The sequence below is a fragment of the Corvus brachyrhynchos genome, unplaced genomic scaffold (genome assembly GCF_000691975.1).
Source record: "Corvus brachyrhynchos isolate BGI_N302 unplaced genomic scaffold, ASM69197v1 scaffold65, whole genome shotgun sequence".
Lineage (NCBI taxonomy): Eukaryota > Metazoa > Chordata > Aves > Passeriformes > Corvidae > Corvus > Corvus brachyrhynchos.
The window spans coordinates 206,403-224,473 of NW_008238365.1; the positions used below are offsets into that span (position 1 = coordinate 206,403).

At 50.3% G+C, this 18,071-nt stretch overlaps 2 protein-coding genes across 3 annotated transcripts in view; both read right to left on the reverse strand.

The window, feature by feature from the left end:
• SESN2 (sestrin 2) overlaps positions 1–104 on the reverse strand; it is an 8,999-nt gene extending 8,895 nt beyond the window's left edge. Inside the window, 1 exon segment of the mRNA XM_017736086.1 lies at positions 30–104. Coding sequence (XP_017591575.1) covers positions 30–104 — 75 coding nt within the window.
• Positions 105–3,802: 3,698 nt separating this feature from the next.
• On the reverse strand, positions 3,803–18,065 carry FAM76A (family with sequence similarity 76 member A). 2 transcript variants are annotated; one of them, XM_017736238.1, is made up of 10 exons: positions 17,977–18,065; positions 16,795–16,859; positions 15,936–15,990; positions 15,217–15,369; positions 14,144–14,301; positions 13,656–13,742; positions 12,769–12,900; positions 7,578–7,713; positions 7,020–7,121; positions 3,803–5,686 (listed from the first exon to the last, which is right to left on the reverse strand). In XM_017736238.1, exons 1-10 carry the CDS (start codon positions 18,055–18,057, stop codon positions 5,600–5,602), a joined length of 1,056 nt encoding a protein of 351 aa, XP_017591727.1. In that variant the 5' UTR covers positions 18,058–18,065; the 3' UTR covers positions 3,803–5,599. The 2 variants fall into 2 exon arrangements, with proteins under 2 accessions (XP_017591727.1, XP_008633245.1); XM_008635023.2 differs by lacking the exon at positions 12,769–12,900.
• Between the last annotated feature and the right edge of the window lie 6 nt (positions 18,066–18,071).

Consider the following 18,071-nt stretch of genomic DNA (forward strand, 5'->3'; position numbering starts at 1 on the left):
CGGGCGTGACCACCACGCAACAATCCGACCAATGGCAGTGCGGGGGGCGTGGTCAACACGCAGACATCAGGTCTACCCAGCGCCAGCCGCACTTTACCGACCATTGAACACTGGGAGTACTGGAAATGTGTCCCCGGGCTAAAGGGAAAAGAAAGCTGAGGGAAACCCTCTCTGTTCCGCTCAGGTGAGGCCCCGCCTGCCGTGCGGGGCCAGCTTTGGGCCACCAATATCAAAAGGATACGGAGCTGCTGGAGCGACCCCAGAGGAGGCCACAGAGATACTCCGAAGAGGGCTAGAACCCCTCTGCTCTGAAGCCAGGCTGGGAGAGCTGAGGGTGTTCAGGCTGGAGAAGGCTTTGGGGAAACCTCAGAGCCCCTTCCAGTGTCCAAAGGGGCTCCAAGAGAGCTGGAGAGGGACCTGGGACAAGGTCCTGAAGTGCCAGGTCAAGGGGGCATGGCTTCCCACTGCCAGAGAGCAGGGTTAGATGAGATATTGGGAAGGAATTCTTTCCTGTGAGGGTGGGGAGGCCCTGGCACAGGGTGCCCAGAGAAGCTGTGGCTGCCCCGTCCCTGGAGGTGTGCTAGGCCAGGCTGGATGGGGCTTGGAACAACCTGGGATAGTGGAAGGTGTCCCTGCCCATTGAAGGGGGGCAGAACGACATGAGCTTTAAGATTCCTTCCAACCAAAACGGTCTGGGATTCTGATTCTTTTGCTGGGTTTGGTGTTTCTCCAAAGGGACAGGAGAAAAAAAAAAGGTTGAAAAGAAGAAAAATAATAAAGAAAAAGAAAAAAAGGTGAAAAGAAGGGAAAAAACCCCACCCCCACAACCATGGGCTGTCCCAGACACAGAGCTGGTGCCAATCTGGTGCTGCCTGACAGCCCGACATGGCAAAGTCCAACAAACAGGAGTCGCTGCACAAACAACTCAGGATTTGCCTGGCAACAGCCTCCTCTGGCTCCGGGCTGAGCTCCTGCCAGCGAAGGGAACGTCAGTGCTCCTTACCACTGCAAGGCCTCACAGCCCACGGCTGGAACAGCCACGATCAGCACAGCCCACAGCCCCAGCCTCTGCAGGGAGGGAGGACACAGCCAGTTTCAAACGTGCCTGGTCATTGCTCCTCGTCCCCCTCCTGGGGCTATTTTTAGAGTGTTTTGCAAACATGGCCCTGTGCTGAGGCTGTGGGGTCTGGGTGGCTCTGGCCACCTCAAGGTTTCTGCTTCTGTATTTCCATTTCTGTCATTTCAGAGGCACAGTTCGGGCGTTTAATTTCATCTGATCCAAGGGAACGTGGCCCCGCCCTGCCGTGGGGTCAGAGGTGCTGTTTAGTCTGTCACCCCAGTCCAGCTCCATCACCTGCTCCTTTGGCACTGTCACAGCCCACAGAGCTGCTGAACACGGGGCACGAGCAGAGGTGCTGCTGGTCACCAGCCAGCCCTGGGGCCGCCCAGAGAAGTTGTGGCTGCCCCATCCCTGCAAGTGTCCTAGGCCAGGTTGGATGGGGCTTGGAGCAACCTGGGATAGTGGAAGGCGACCCTGCCCATGGCAGGGGGTAGAACGAGATGAGCTTTAAGGTTTCTTCCAACCCAAACCATTCCATGATGATTCTACAATTCCACCCTGAGGCCATGAGCTCTGTGTTGGCTCTGGCTGAACACGTCAGCCTGGAGGGGAAAATCCATCTCTTCCTTTGCATCAGTGGAGGCAACACAGAGCAAGCAGAGGGCGGGGGGCAGAGGGAGGGGGGAAGGCTGTCTCTGTTCTTCCCTTTCTGCCCCCCTCAAAAAGCACTGGATATTAGAGGGACAGGGCTGTGGGTGTGCATCAGGCAATGATCCAGCTGGAGAGATGGGCTGGCGATGCTGCCAAATATTTAATACAAAAATATCCCATCAGAAGACACAAAGAGCTGTGCCAGGAGGACATTTGTCCCACAGATGACTCCTGCATGTTGAGCAGGGACAGAAGGGGCCAATCACGGCTAGCTGGGCAGAGAGCTCCAGGTTTCGGAGCAGCACGGGATCCCCCATCTGCTCCTCACCCCTCGTCAGCCCACCCGGCAAGTGCCAGGTAACCTGCAGTCCCAGCACTTTCCTGGCTGGCTCCTGATGCTCCTGCTCACGTAGCAGCCGGCTCGGGCTGTCAGCAGCATCTCCCTCCTCTCACAGCAGCCTGGTACAGGGAGTGTCCAGCCACCACAGCTGAGCTGCCAGGGGCTCAGACCCTCCCATGATGGGAGCCAGGAGCTGGCGATGCTGGGCAGTGCAAAACAGCTTCAGCATTCCATAGAATCATGGAATTGCTCAGTTCAGAAAAGCCCCCTAAGATCATCAAGTCTAACTATTAGCCCAGCACTGCCAAGGCCACCACTAACCCATGTCCCCAAGTGTGCCACATCCACATGGCTTTTAACTCTCTCCAGGGATTTAAAAAACCGCAACAGTAGGCAATTATTTTGGAATTGACAGTGTCCTGGTTACCATCCTGCTGACTGGACAAGTCTGGTGCTCCAGGAAAGCTAAACAGCAAGGGAAGTCAAATTGCTCAAGGTGTGTTACCTCAGAGGAAGGTCGGCTGCGGACAACTCCTGCCTCTTTCACTAGCTGGTGGTTTTGGGCAGCCCAGATTCTGAGGACCAAGGGAAGCAGCACAGACCGTACAGGGACACTCTGAGGGAACACCTGGGGCAGGTAAGACATGGAATATTGTTTCAGTGTTTCCTTTCCTTACATGCTCTGCTAGAAGATCAGGAGCTGGACTGTCACTGTGGCTGGTCACCCCATTACACATTCCAGTGGGAAAACCCACTGGCATTAGGGCTTTGTGGGCTGGAAGAAGGAAGCCCAGAGCATTTGTGGGGTGGAGAAGGGAATTAGAATTATGGAATCATTTAGGTTGGAAAAGATCTTTAAGAGCACCGAGTCCAACTGTTCCCCCAGCGCTGGGGGCTACCACCTAACCCTCGTCCCCAAATGTCACATCCACATGGCTTTCAAATTCCTCCAGGGACGGGGACTCTACAACTTCCCTGGGCAGCCTGTGCCAGGGCTGGACAGCCCTTTCCATGGAAGAATTTTCCCTGATGTCCAATCTAAACCTTCCCTGGCACACCTTGAGGCTGTTTCCTCTCATTTCCTCTGCAGCTGAACTGTTTCAGAGGCGTGGAGGGAAGGTGACTCCCAAGGTGATCCTGGCCCACAGGAGCTGCCAGTGCTCCATCAGGATTTCTGCCCTGCAGGCAGATGGATGTGGCTTCAGCAACATAAACATTACAAACTATGGTTTGTACTGGTTTGTACTGGTCAGTGGTCCTCATTGCTCTGGGAGTAGCAGCAGGAGGGAGCTGCTATCCCCATGTGCTCCAGGAGCAGGAACTGGAGATGAGTAAGGGTCACAGCTAAAACCCGTTTGGACTCCCGGACCTCTGGAGACTTCTTTGGAAAAAGACAAGGGGCAGCTGAGCTTTCTTCATGGAAATCTCATGGGAAAAGGGAAAACCTCCATGCCAAAAGAGCAGGTCTCTCTCTCCCCTTGCCGAGATCAGGAATAAATCTTGTCGGATACAGCCGGATGGGTCCTGGGAAGCTGGATGTAACCAAGTAACCAGGATCCTAGCAACAGGCTTGATGGGAGGATTTAAAGATAGAAAGAAAAGTAGGAACAAAGCAAACAATGGGAAAATACCATCTCCTTCCCATAACTCCCAACCCCAGAGCAGGAGATAAATCAGCTCCAGGCAGGGAAAGGTGCTTTGGTTGTTTTGGTTTTTTCCCTTTTCAAAGCAAACAAAGTATCAGCCACAGATGAGGATTTTTAAAACCACTTTTACAGGTGTCATTTGTACAAATCAAAGCATCCCTTGAAAATCTCATTATTACAAACATACAAAGAAACGATGTTGGTGCTACAAATCAGCTACGCGACGGCAGGAGCAATTTATCACGATTAAAAACCCAACTGAACAGTATTTACAGGGCCTTTCTCCCTCTTTTTATTTCTGTATGTTGAGGGAAGCAAAAAAAGCAAAAGCCCACAGTTAAAAAAACTCCCACCAATGCACTTCATTTTCTAAAAGTATAAAATTGGGTGAGTTTTTCCTGCTGCCACACTCAGGCAAAGTGTAACAATTTCTGATTTTGCTTGTTTTCACATCAAAAGTCCCTTAGAAAAGCCAAAAAGAAATGCATGGCAGTGTCAAATGAAACATGCTCCTTCCGTGCCAGAAGCCAACATCATCCCACGAAAGTGCCTTTGAGTAAAATCAACTTTAGAAACAAATAAGAAACAAAAGGATGAAAAAAATAATCACAAGCTCTAGTTAAAAGCTTCATCAAAGCCCTGATGGAGCAGCCATCCTGCAGCAAAAGCATGAGTTCTCTTACCTACCTTCAGCCCCTGCTTGGGGGTCTCCAAGCCCTGAGATGTTTCTCCACTCCCTGACCAGAGTTCGGGATGTCGAGGAGCTCCTGCCAGCCTGGAGTTGTGTGGTGCTCCCCCTCCAAGTGCTTTTATCCATCACCACCACCTCAAAAGAGGTGTTTGGGGGGACCTACCCCAGCTGGCCTGGCTGTAAGGGTCAGTGGTGGCCATGCTGTTTCAGGGCAGCACACCCCTGGTACAGGGAACGCTCATAGCCCTTTGATCCTGCTGGTTTGGAATCAGCAGTGAGAAAAATCCCTGGAGTGCCCCAAAAAACACTCCCTGGCTCGGGTCGCTGCCTGAGTAAGTGCTTTCCTGGAGCCAACCTGGCCCCTGCATCTGGAAGGGGCAGGGAAAGGGGGAAGAGAGGGAATATCCGAGCCTTGAACTCTTTGTGTAAAGAAATGGAGTAAGAAACACTTGATCACACCAAGCTGCAGAAATCATCGAAATCCCAGATGTCACCACGTAACCAGGGCACTGGGGGTGGAATTCTGGGTGGGTTGGGGGCTGTATCATTCCACTCTGGCTCCCAACCCAAAAGCTCTCATCAGAAAAACAAGGAAACACAAAACCAGGCAATTTGGTTTGCCAAGTTGACAGAGAAAAGAAGAAAAAACAAAACATAAAAATTTTCCAAGATAAATACATGGCCCCCATTTTGGAAGCATCTCCAAAAAGCTGGATCAACCATTGTCAGCAGTGGCACAACCTTCCAGGAACATCTGTTGGGCTGGTGAGTTCGCAGCTCTCTTTTGAAGAGGAAACAGTTCAAGGAAAAAAAATCCAGCTCCCACCACACGCAGCTCCCATTTTATCTGCAGAACAACTGGCCACAGCAATTGCCACACAGCAGCAGGTTGGGAACCAGCAAGGAGCCACTAAGCAGCAGGTTCCTGTTTGCTCATGGAAAGGGCTGGCAGTGGTAGCAACTGGTTAGGAAAAGATTTCTTCCAGAAAACAGTACTTCAGGGGGGATTTAGGAAGGCTGGGACCTCTCCCCATGGATCGAAACCGGCCACGCTCAAGCATGCTGTCGGAAGTAACACCCATCAGGAATTCCCGTGGAGTCCACAGCACGGGGCTAGCGACAACACAGAGGGTTTGGCTTCCAGCGATCCAGCAGGCCTCCCAGACTCCTTGGCTAATGCTGAGGAAAGCTCCCAGGTTGGGGGTTTGGCTTTAAGGGGAGGTTATTGCTCCTGACTTCTCAGGCTTTTTGCCTTTTGACAGGGCAGCTGCTTGCTTCAGGAGTTCTCTGTTCTTGGCCTGGAAATGGGGAAAATGGGTATTTAACGGCATGGATCATCATTAGCTCTTGGGATCCCTGTGTAGGAGCTGCTGACATCCCGCGTGCAGGTGGAAAGGGGGGCAGATGCTGAGCTCACCTCACACCACCTACAGAGGGCTCTCCCATCCCAGCCCCACAGGAAAAGACAAAGACAAAATAATAAAACCCATGAGCCCGCTCAAAAAATTAATCATATGAACAGTTCAAGGCACCTACAATACACTGAGAGATCTGAACTTTGATTTTGCAATCACTGAAGGTTTCCAAAGACTCAACCAATACCAGCAGAAATAAAATGTCTGGACACCAGAGAGTTCAGGGCAGTCCCAGCCTGAGCTGAGCACAGACATGGAAAGCTGCAAGAGAGGGAGGTGGCTGGGGCACACCTGCTCCTGGATCTGATGCTCCTTTCCCTTCAGAAAGAGCACATCCAGCCCTCTCCTCACCACATACCGACATTCCAGCCTTCAGAAGGATGTGCATTGTGAAGGGATTCTCACCAACACTCTGACAGCAGCTGGAGGCTCCAAACCTGCCCTCCACCGGGATACTTCCCTAGAGTGTGTGTGGATGGAGGAGGGGCTGTTTCCTCAGGGGCAATAGAAGCCTTTTGTCTCATCCCCTCCCGCCTCTCATTGCTGGGGCTTTAGATCTTTATATACCCAGAGTAATTAAAGGGTGCAAAGTTCATTTCTGTGTCTGATTTCTTCCCCTTTGACCTGATCCCTTCGGTGGCTCGAGCTATTAATGCTGATAGTCTACTGTGTTTCCACAGCCATGACAAGAATCCTGCTCTCCCTGCTTCTATCAGCTCAGGGACTTCTTTATTTGGACTAGAGATACAGGGCTAAAAGAACTGCCAATTGTTCCTTTGTTCTCTCTGGTTACTGCTCACACAAATCACAAGGAGGTGATTTAGAGGGGCAGAGAGCTGACAAAGGTTCTGCAGACTGGAGAAACAGGTTCAAACCTGATTTCGACAGTAAGTAAAATGAGTTTGATGGCTCCCATCTAGTCCATAAGGGATACAACATAGCACTTTACAACACAGTAAGTGTGAGCCTGAGTAGAGAGCAGCAAGGTAGGTGTAAACAGTGGTTGGGATGCAGTGCAGAGCTGAGGAGGTGCTTGCCTGGCAGCACAGAGGCTGTAGGACAGGGCTGAGAAGCATTAGCAGGGCTCTGTGTGCAGGAGCTCACGGGGTGTTGTGATCAGGCGTGTCCTCAGTCCCTCCTGGACACAGCTCAGGAATGTCCTTGGTCACTCCTGGATACAGCACAGCTCAGCAAATTAAACCAAAAATGCTGTCACCTGTAACTGTTCCATGACCTCCTTGTGTGTCTTCTCCATTTGGTTCATCTTTGCCCTCATCTGTGATTCCTGGTACTGCAGGTCGGCTTTCAGCTCTGTGATCTGTGCAGAAACCAGGAAGGAGCAAGTGAGCTTGAAGAGGCAATGACTTCCCTCACCACAGACCCCCCTGCCATGGAAAATGCCTCTAAAGAAGGTTGTGACCGCTGGCTGAGGTCACAGACATGCTGGGGGTGCTGGGGGACCGCAACGAGACCAGAACTGTGTCACTGAGAGCACAGAGCAACAGGAAGGGCCAGCACTGTATTTTCTCCAAGCAACAGCATGTTTATTCCCAGTCTTCCCCACACACAGAGGTCTCCAAGAGAGTGGTCAGGAAATGACCCCTTATGAAATGAGATCTCCTGGGTGGGTCCAGAGAACCTCTTTGGCTTTGGAAAGGAGGCAGCCTGGAAACACCCAGACATGTTAACTCCAAGATGAAAAGCCAGGCTGTGTCAGAGTGTGATCTGTGAGAACATGTCAGCCTGCTGGGGGGAAGCAAGCCAAGGACTGTACCTTCTTCTCCTTCTCCAAAATCATCTGATCCTTCTGGTGAAGCATCTTTTTTAAAGTAGCCACTTCCTCCTTCAGCTGGGCAATGATGACAAAGTGGTCAGTGCCAGGGGAGTCCAGGGCGAGGTCTGGAGAAAAACTGCAGCAAAGAACAGGGAGAGGCTCTCAACAAAACCCTCCTCTTCACTGAGGCAGGGAAACTCCCACGGATGCACTCAAAGGAGAATGGGAATCATTTCATGATCATTCATGATCCTTTTTCAAACCAAAGAGCTGAAGACAGCAATCAGAGAGATAATTAAACTTTATGCATCCCTTTGGAAATCTCTTTGCTCACAAGCAGTCCTTGGATGCACTGCAAAACTTCCCACTGAATGTAAACAAGCATTCTGGCAAGGAGGGGACATGAAAGAGAAACAAATAACCTCCAAGTTCAACAAACAGAGCAAAAACCAGATAAATTGTCCTAAGCAGGGAAAAGGGGTAAAAAACATACTGGACCTTGTAATAATTTGATTCTGCCACGATAAAGCAATTTAGGTAGAAGCTTCATTATTTCAGAGTAGGAAAAACTCTCCAGGAAAACAGAGAAATAGCTGAGCACATCACCTGTACACCACCAGGTATTCTAAATCTAAGCAAACATCTGCAGAGTTACCTGTGCATGAGTCACTGCTGCACTGGTAAATCACAAACCTCCCTACGAGACACCCAGTGACCCAGGCAGGCACGTGCAGTCCTGCGCTACAGGAATATGCCAGATGATAAGATACAACAAGCTACAGGCCCAGGGAGCCCACCCGATTTTTCCCTGCCTTCTGTTCCATCCCTAAAACTGGTTTTTATCTCCTCATGCTAAGTGGGCAGCACCTCCCAGCCACACACACCTGCAACTGCTGTATAAAAACCGAACAGTAATAAGACAACAAAGCTTCACCTAGAAGAAGTCTGAACCCAAAATTCTGCTTCTCTCGAGGATGTTTCTACCTCTGAACTTCCGAGTCCCCCACCTGTACCCTAAGGCAGAGAGTACTTGCTGCTCACTTCACATGGGGTCTCCTCTAGCACCTGGAAATGATCCATTTTCTAATTAAAAGCACCACAGTCTGCTTTGACAGGACTCATTAGTAAGGATGTGGCAGGAGAAAAGGCTCTTTCCCCCACTGTGCTGGGGATCTACAGAGGGAAACTAAGCAGAGGCAGCTTCCCAGATCTGAGAATCAGAGGATGGCCCTGAGGCACTGGGAGAGAAAACCCGGCAAAGGAAAACTCAGAACTGAGGGTCTGCAGGAGACCGCAGCAGGAGAGCCCTGCATGGCTAAAACATGCTGACAGCAGAGCCCACAGTAAGATGTGGCAGCTCTCTGGGCACACTGGATCCAGCTCTGTGCTAGGCAGAGAGGTTCATACCCACACACAAGCACAGAACAACTCCATTTTAAAACTTTCCCAAATAGTTTTCCCAAGTGGAGGCTGTGCAAGATGATGGTGGGTGCTCCAGCACCTTCCTGTGTGCAAGCACATTACTAACAGCAGCTTTAATTTCCCACTCAGTGCAAATATGCCGGGGAGGAGAGAAAGAAATTAAAAAAAAAAAAACAAACAGCCAACAGCCTCCACAGAGAAAAAAAGGCTTCCTCACTGATTCCCTCTGGCTGAAAACAATCCCTTGACACACCATTCCTTTGCCCAGGCACGCTTCCCTTCTGCCATGCCCTGGGGTGATAAAGAGTGCCAGGAGATGTCCCCATTTCCCAGAGCAGCTCCACCAGGAAAAATTCCCTGCCTGGCAGCTCCTGCTGCCCAGCACATTGCAAAGCCAGGAAGGTGAGAGCCAGTCCTGCCACCCAGTGGGGAGAAGGAAGGGACAGGATGGTCACCAGCCTTGCACAGAGCACCCGTCCCCAGGGCTCCGAGGGTTCTGCATCTACCAGCGGGGAACAGCCGGCTTGAGATCTCCTCCTGGGGGTATAAAATACCAGGCAGGTATTTTCCTGTTCAGTTGCTGCAAAATGCCCCCTCAAATGTATTAAGGTGCATTAAAGAAGCAGATTTTTTTTTTCTTCTTTTGTATTTTTAAAAAGACTGACAAATCAGCAATGAAAGGTTCCTCTGTCTTTAACCCCATGTTACAGAAGCAGCCTAAGACTCCAAAATTCGAAGGAAAACTGCCAAACAGAAGTCATTCCTTTCCTTTAGCAAACAGATCAAGAATTAAAACAACCAACCAAAGAAAAAAGCCAAAAAAAAAAGCCATTTCCTCTACAAATAAACTCAAGATCCAGCCCCTTGGGATAGGTCAGGGGGACATGAGCTCTCCATGTTTGAACAGCCTGAAATGCACACCGCTAATTAAAGGAAATTATGAGCTCCCGTTGTTTTCAGCAGAGACAGAGGACAAAAATGGAGCTGTTCCCAAGGCACTTGCCTCTCTCTATTGACTGGAACAGAAACCAAATGGACTGCCTTAAACTCCACACCTGTTAAATGGCTGAAATTAGGCAAAGCAAATGCCAAGCTTAAAGATTCTGCTGTTCAAGTCAGGCTGGTATGAAGAGGCACAGACCAGGCACTGAATGACGATCCACATTTTACCTTAGACAAAAACCACCTGCAGAGCTGCCTCCAGCTCTGGGCCACCAACATCAGAAGGATACGGAGCTGCTGGAGCGACCCCAGAGGAGGCCACAGAGATGCTCCGAAGAGCTGGAACCCCTCTGCTCTGAAGCCAGGCTGGGAGAGCTGAGAATGTTCAGCCTGGCGAAGGCTCTGGGGAAACCTTAGAGCCTGTTCCAGTGCCTAAAGGGGCTCCAAGAGAGCTGGAGATGGACCTGTAACAAGGGCCTGAAGTGCCAGGACAAGGTGGGGTGGCTTCCCACTGCCAGAGGGCAGGGTTAGATGGGATATTGGGAAGAAATTCTTTCCTGTGAGGGTGGTGAGGCTCTGGCACAGGGTGCCCAGAGCAGCTGTGGCTGCCCCATCCCTGGAATTGTTCAAGGCCAGGTCAGACAGGGCTTGGAGCAACCTGGGATAGTGGAAGGTGTCCCTGCCCATTGGAGGGGGTGGAATGTGATGAGCTTTAAGGTCCCTTCCAATCCAAACCATTCTGAAATTCTATGAAAAACATCCTCCACACAGTGCAGTACAGCCCAAGTCACAGAGCTTTAAATTGTGCCAAGACTTTCCTATGCAAATGAGAATCTTTTTACAAATGAACTTTGCTGCTGAGCATCCTGAGGCACCACTGCTCTCCCCCTGCCAGCAGTGCTGTCGCTGCCTGGTGTTACAAGCACAATTTAGCACCTTGTCTGCAGTGACAGGAGAAGGGACCGCAGTGCGCTCGTCTGCAGAGTCAGAACACTTCGCCAGCATTGGCACAAGAGGATGGGGACACCAAGACTGCCCAAATCAGGACTAGCCCAGCTCCAGGGGCTGGAGGTGAAGCCAGCATGCTGGGCAGCACAGGACCGAGGGGCACTGGCAGCACAGCAGGATTAATAAGGCCAGGTCTGCTGCAAGATGTGCTGCGAGTCACTGGGAGAGAAAACGACTCCCAGTGCAGCAGCACCAGAGCTGTTTCCTCCTCCCAGAACTCATCCAGAACAAACCATTCAACACCACCCTTTAAATGACTGTTGGAAATCATCCTGTCCACATATCATAGCCATTGTGAGCAACAACCACTCTGAAATACATAAACAAAAACACACAGAGGGAATTCAGTACGACACAGTAAAGGAATTTCTACCATATCCAAGAAGAAGCAATCATTTCAGATAAGCTGGACCCTGACTGAAGGTGTTGCCGAAGTAACTGAGCTCAGACATGCCCAAATTTTGCCCAGCTGAGGGCTACACCAGAGGTTTTGGCTGAAGCCAGGAGACAGAGTACAGGAAGTTGGGGTTGATCTCAGCAGAGAGGAGGTGCTGGTTGCATCACTTTTACTCCAGACTCTGCTGCTGCTGCAAACACCCTTGTGCTGCAGCAGACCTTAACTCCACGCTCAGGCTGTGCCCCAGACACCAAGGTGACTCTGGGAGGGACAATCTGGTAGTTGTACAAAAGGGGAGGGTTTGGGGGGTTCACCCTCATAAAAGAACCCTCAGCAACTCCAAACCCACACTTAAGGAACCCCCATTATTATTCCACTCAAGACACGCAGTCATGCGTCTGTTTAAGGCAGCTGGAGCTTGCCTTTTCTGCTGCACGTTGCTGAAGCTCTTTAGTTGCTAAATTTACACTTGGTTTGTTACGGAACTCATCAAAAAAAGCCTGTGGCAAGGCCTACAGCCTTGTCAGGAGCCAGACTGGCAACATCTGACATGAGAGCAAAAGGAAGGCCCTTGATTCCTTCACTACATGCTCCTGTTTTCCAAACAAATGGCTGACCAACCCAGAGAACGGGACATTTTGCTTTTTGGGTATTTTCAAGCCAGCAGGGCTGTTACAATGAGGTGTGAGATCTCAGCCCAGGATTTACTGAGGAGATAAAAACACCTGGTACTGTCCTACAGCCCGGAGCAGCCGCTTCTCTAGAGGGAAAGCTGTACCAGGTACTGATGGGCTGCACCAGTTCTACCAGGGCCCTGTTTCCATCCTCTCCTCTGGCTCCACCAGCACTCAAGGCAGCTGAATTCTAACCCCTCTGCACTCAGCCACAGCTCCTAAGTCACAATTAGTCCTTAAATTTTTCCAGCTTTTAATTGAAAATGCTGTTCAGATGATAAAAGGTCTTTCAGACCACTCTGTGGGAGCCACTGCCCTATAAAATTATTAAAGTTCTATTTCATAGAATCATAGAATCCCAGAATGGTTTGGGTTGGAAGGGACCTTAAAGCTCATGTTGTTCCGTCCCCTGCCATGGGCAGGGTCACCTTCCACTAGAGCAGGCTGCCCCCAGCCCCATCCAACCTGGCCAAGAACACTTCCAGGGATGGGGCATTTCCCATGGGAGCACTTCACAGTGACAAGGTGTCAACAGTATCTGTAGGAGAGATCTGTGATCTCAGAGACATTCAAGGCAGGTAGTGAATAATTAATTACCAGTGGCTTTAATGAACCCTTTGGCACTAACTATGCTCTGGTCCATGCTCCCAAATCCCTGCTGTCTAGAAAGAGATCCATTGAGAGGGAGAGTGCCCGTGTATGAGGCAGTTCCCAGGGAGGGAGGGGAGAAAACAACAGGTGATCTCACTTCAGGATGTCAATGCCTTGAGCAACAGGACAATGGTGGGCCCCGAGAGTCTGTTGGGAAGCAGCCCACTGCGCCAACGTGGACGGGGCCCTCTGGATAAGGGGGCAAAGCATCTCGGGAGAGGAAGGAACGCTGAGAATCAGAGAGGAAAGGCAGGAATGAAAATATGCATGTACAAGACCATAAAAATACAAATCCATCTCTATCTCCTGTTTCTGCTAGTGACTCCATTCTGCTGCACAGGCGGCTGGCATCAACATGATTCAGCACCAAGTGTGACAGCAGAATGGGGTCGGATGCTTTCCTAAAATCAGAGAATCATGGAATGCTTTGGGCTGGAACGAATCTTAAAGACCATCTTGTTCCATCCCCCTGCCATGGGAGGGGACACCTTCCACTAAACCAAGTTGCTCCATGCCCCATCCAACCTGGCCTTGGACACCTCCAGGATGGGGAGTCCACAGCCTTTCAAGCAAAGCTGTTTGATTGCTTGTCTCTCTTCTCCTGTCCTCTGAGGTTCTCCCTCTCCCTGCAGATCAGTCTGACAGACCTCAAAGCACAAAACCTGCAGACCTCACCAGCCCCTCTCTCCCTGTGACTGCAGAGAGAAGATAAAGTTGGTCTGGCTGCAGTTCTCCTGACTGTTGGGGAGTTCAGCCAAACATCAGTTTCCATTTGAGCAGGTACAGGTGCTCAGTACTCTTTTCCTCTTCAAACCTATGTCTAGATTCCAGGTAGCACTGGGCTGCCAGGTTCTAGGGCAGCCCCTCGAGGTCTCAAAGCCCAAGGCCCCTGCTCTAGCATAAGGTATTCACACACAACTCTGTCTTATATAAACTCAGCAAACAAAGCCACCCGCCCACAATTTCCCCATGTAACAGGCTCACCTGTCACCATTGGCAGATATGGCATCAAACTTGGCTTTCTTCTTTGGGATTTCATTCTGAATGGAAGACGTGGATAAGGTTTTCTGGCTAGAAAAATGAGGAAATTGTATGTCAGAACCTGAATGACTTTCAGTCTAAGACAGAGAGGCAGATAAATATTCCCACCCACTTTGATCCTATTAAAACAGTATTTCCCAGGGTTAAAATGATAAAAAAATCATTCCTTGAAGAGTAGCTGGAGACTAAAAATAAACAGAAAACAATGAGTCAGAGCAGCACGTAGGTGAAGAACTCCTGCTTAAAATCTGCATTTTAATCATTAAATTTTACAAATGCAACTCTGCTTTCATTGTGTACAAGTTCAGTAAGTTGGATCACTAAGAAGCGCAAGGCTGCACCAAGCACAGTGAGGTTTGCAAACAAGCAAAGCGTGACTTAGCCAGATCCTCCTGAACTCAGACCCTGTCCAAAGCCCTCCCCAAGGTTACCTGTTATAGTGGCTGCCACTGCTGAGCCTACTGAACTGCTCCTTCTCCTGCAGACTGGCTCGGGAAGAACTGCTCAGGTGTTTGCACTGTTCTTTGGTCTTCTGCAGGACCCGTTTATAGGACAACGTGCACAACCAGCACAGCAGCTTTCCATCCACCTGGAAGGGGAGACAGAAAGAAGTTTTGGTCTTTCTTCCTGCCCACAAAGCAAATACAGAAAAGACAAGAAGCAGTTTCAAGGTTAGGGTCACATATGAACAAGCAGGGACTCAAAAAGAATCTTCTGAATGGACAGGCAGCCACTGGAGACCAAAACAGCAAGGGTGTCTGCTCCAGGAGGCTCAGCAGGGCAGGGATTATTAGTGTAGCATCCCAAACAACAGATCTTTACACTTTGCCTGGGAAAGACACACCTCCTACAGAGCACTCAGGGTGTTTAAGCAAAGGGTGTACAGAAGCCACAGAAGGCGTTTCCTGGTGGAGGTATGACACTTGTAGCTCCTCAGGCTATGGAACAAATATCACTCCCCATCCCTCTCCCCAAAGAGCACCTCACACTTCATTCAGAGGTCTCTGCTCCTCTGCCAGCTCTTGGGCCAAAGTCAAGAGATCTTTCTCAGAAGGTCTGGCAGAGGCACATAGGGGTTCAAAGACCAAACAGCTCTAAACCAGGGCAAAGCTCAACTCTAGAAAAACACTTCATAACCAAGAGACATGGATCATGGAATGGTTTGGGTTGAAAAGGACCTTAAAGCTCAGTTAGTCCCACCCCCTGCCATGGGCAGGGACACCTTCCACTATCCCAGGATGCTCCAAGCCCCATCCAGCCTGGCCCTGAACACTTGCAGGGATAAGGCAGCTACAGCTTCTCTGGGCACCCTGTGCCAGGGCCTCACCACCCTCACAGGGAAGAATTTCTTCCCAATATCCCATCTAACCCTTGCCATCTGGCAGCAGGAAGCCATTCCCCCTTGTCCTATCAGAAATGCTGCAGAAGATGTAAAGAAGATGAACAGAGGATCACAGTGACCAGCCCTTTTAACTTTTCAGCCTTCTTTTACACAAATACTGACCTTCTTCCTGTCATCCTTCCGGTCAAATGCACACTGCTGCTTGCACTGCTCACACGAGTGAGGAGGGCCATACTTCTTCTCTGAGTTGGTGCAACGCTGGCACTTGTTTCCAATAAATGCTGCTATGATGTTGCAGTACTGGCAGGGTTTTGGCTTTAAAAAACAAGAACAACTGCTACAGCCTTCTAACTACAATAGTACACCGCTCCTTCCCATTCTCCCCATAATTTCAAACTTCTATTTCCTTATTCTAAGCAGAATATAATGCTGATCCAGGACACAAAACTCCATTTGGATCCCTGGTCTCCAGCTAACTGTATTTAGCCATGGCACTCAGACCATTTATCAGGTGCTGTGAAATCTTTAGAAAAATGTCTAATACCAAAATAGAACCAATCAAAATCTCTATTTCAGATTTCAGGCAAGCAGGAAATAAAGATTTATCACTGCTTCCTGCAGCAATCTCAGTCTGTGTAAGCACACTCTTGTTTCTACTGGGTATCGAACAGATCATTTCCTGGCCTCAAACGATGCAAAGCTCTATTTTGTGCTCAAAGAAGAAGAGAAAGTCAAAGCTTCACGCTTGAGTGACCCATATTATTGACCAGTCATGCTCTTACAGCCAAGCCAGTCCATAAACTGCACTTGGATTTCAGCCGGATAAAGACAAGAGAGATGAAAGGAAAAGAGAGTGGAGAGGCTGAGCCCCGCTCACTTACTGTGCCATAGAGCTTCACATTCTGAGCACACTTCTTGCATATCGTGTTGGTTTTGCTGTTAAGAAGGACACATCATTTTATTAACGCATTCCAACAGATGAAACAAATGAAACCTTTGTTTAGGATGCCTGGTTCAGATCCCAGGATCCCTGGTTAGGATCCCAGCCTCCCCTCGGCTCTGTCTCTGGTGATGAGGCTGGATTCAACCTCCTTAGGGACTCAGATACCAAAGTGCTTTTCCTATCCCCATCTGACTGAGAATAAATGGCCAAAAAACAGCATGCCCAGATGACACCAGTTTTTTGTCCGTACATACACAGGATTTGATCACTGACTAACTGGCAGCACGAGTGATTCAGCATCAGGGCAGGCTCCATTCTGGACGTCAAGGCAGGAGAGGACAGAAGTATATTTGTCCAACAAACACAGGAAGGAACACGCCACACAACGGCCACATACAGCTCTGGGATTAGCAATCCTCCCTCTGACAGTTAACAACTTGTCAAAATGCAAAAAGACAAGAGCCCAGCTAAAGGACACACAGCAGGAAATAAATGTTGGATACCAGACGTCGGGTAAGAGGAAAACTCATGGGAAGATGAACCCAGATCCTTCCCTGGAAGATGCATCTGAGCTCTGACTGAAAAAAAACCCCAAGCAAAAGGTGTAATCCAAGTGCACTGCAGATACTCCAACTCGCCCAGCAGACCTTTGGAGGCGGCCAAAGGTCCCCCCAAGTCTTCCACAGCAACAATCTACAGGTTAAGGCTCAGTCACTGATGGTGTGGAAGCATTATGGTTCCCCAGGTGTGACTGTTCTACACGAAACATGGATCTCCCCATTTCAGCAAGCATTTACCTTTCCTGCTGGAATTCAGTCCTGCAGTAAGTGCATTTAACAATGGGATGAGCAATCCGGCACTCCTGCAACAACAGAAGTGTTCCATGAGGTGCAGTGCTGCTCCCCAAATCCCAGATCTCCTGTTGTCCTCCACTCCCACCACATCCACATACATGCAAACACTTCCTCCCTGTACAGTCATGCTGAGAGAAGAGGAAGGGTGATGGGGATGGCATGTGTCACAGGTGAGCCAGGCATGAACTGAGATCCATCACCAGGGCTCATTTGTGCTTCACACCCACAGAGCAGGGTCAAGGGGTGGCCCCAGCTCCCGGGGCAGGAACACACAGCTTTGCCTCAGGTATTCACCAGTTTCCTGTACCTCTCGTCGCACTCCCATCCCAGCTTTGCCAACATTCACCTGCTTTGTCCCAGCTTCAGTGATCCCAGGCTACTCCAGTTCCTGCCCCTTGTTTCTTATTTCATCCCTGATCTTGTTCTTCCCCGTCCCCTCAGCCTGTCCCCAAAACCCACCTTACTCCTTCAAGATACCATCAGACCTCCCATAAATATGCCCAGATCCTCCCAGGCCTTTGCACAGGAACAGCTCCCACCTCCCCTCTATTCCCCACAACAACCCCATGACTTCCACTCCAACACCCTCCAAACACCCCCAGCACCTCCAAACTGCCTCCAGTGCCTCAGGTACTCCTGACAAACAGCTTCCCTGAGAAGCCCTTCAACACACTCCCCTAACAGCCCCCAGGCTTTATCCCCGTGCCTCAGCCTCTCAAAACCCCCCCAAAGCTCCCAGGCCCTCATCCACACCCTCCCACTGCCCACCCACAGACCCCAAATAGACACCTCAAGGCCCCAGTCTTCATAAATACTCCCAGGATCTCCCCACAAACAGCCCCCCAATTATCTTCAGTCCTAAGAGCCCCCAGAGCCCCTAAAACAGTCCCTTGCTTGCCCTCCCTCACAAACAATGCTCCAGGAGGCCCTTTACCCCTCAGACACCCCCCAAATCCCCTCACAGCCCACGCCCTCAAATCTCCTCATAGATCACCCCCCATTTCCCTCACAGCCCCCCTCAGACTCCTCTCCCATCAGTCTCCTCCCAAACTGCCCCCCATAAGATCCTTCACAGACCTTCCCTCCTCGCCCCCTCACAACCCGCTCCCAGCCCCTCTCCTGGACCTTGCAGAGCTGCTGGCCCTGGCTGAGCGCCTCGAAGGGGAAGCGCTGGTGGCACTTGGTGCAGGCGTACAGCGCCGCCATCCCGCCGCCCCGCT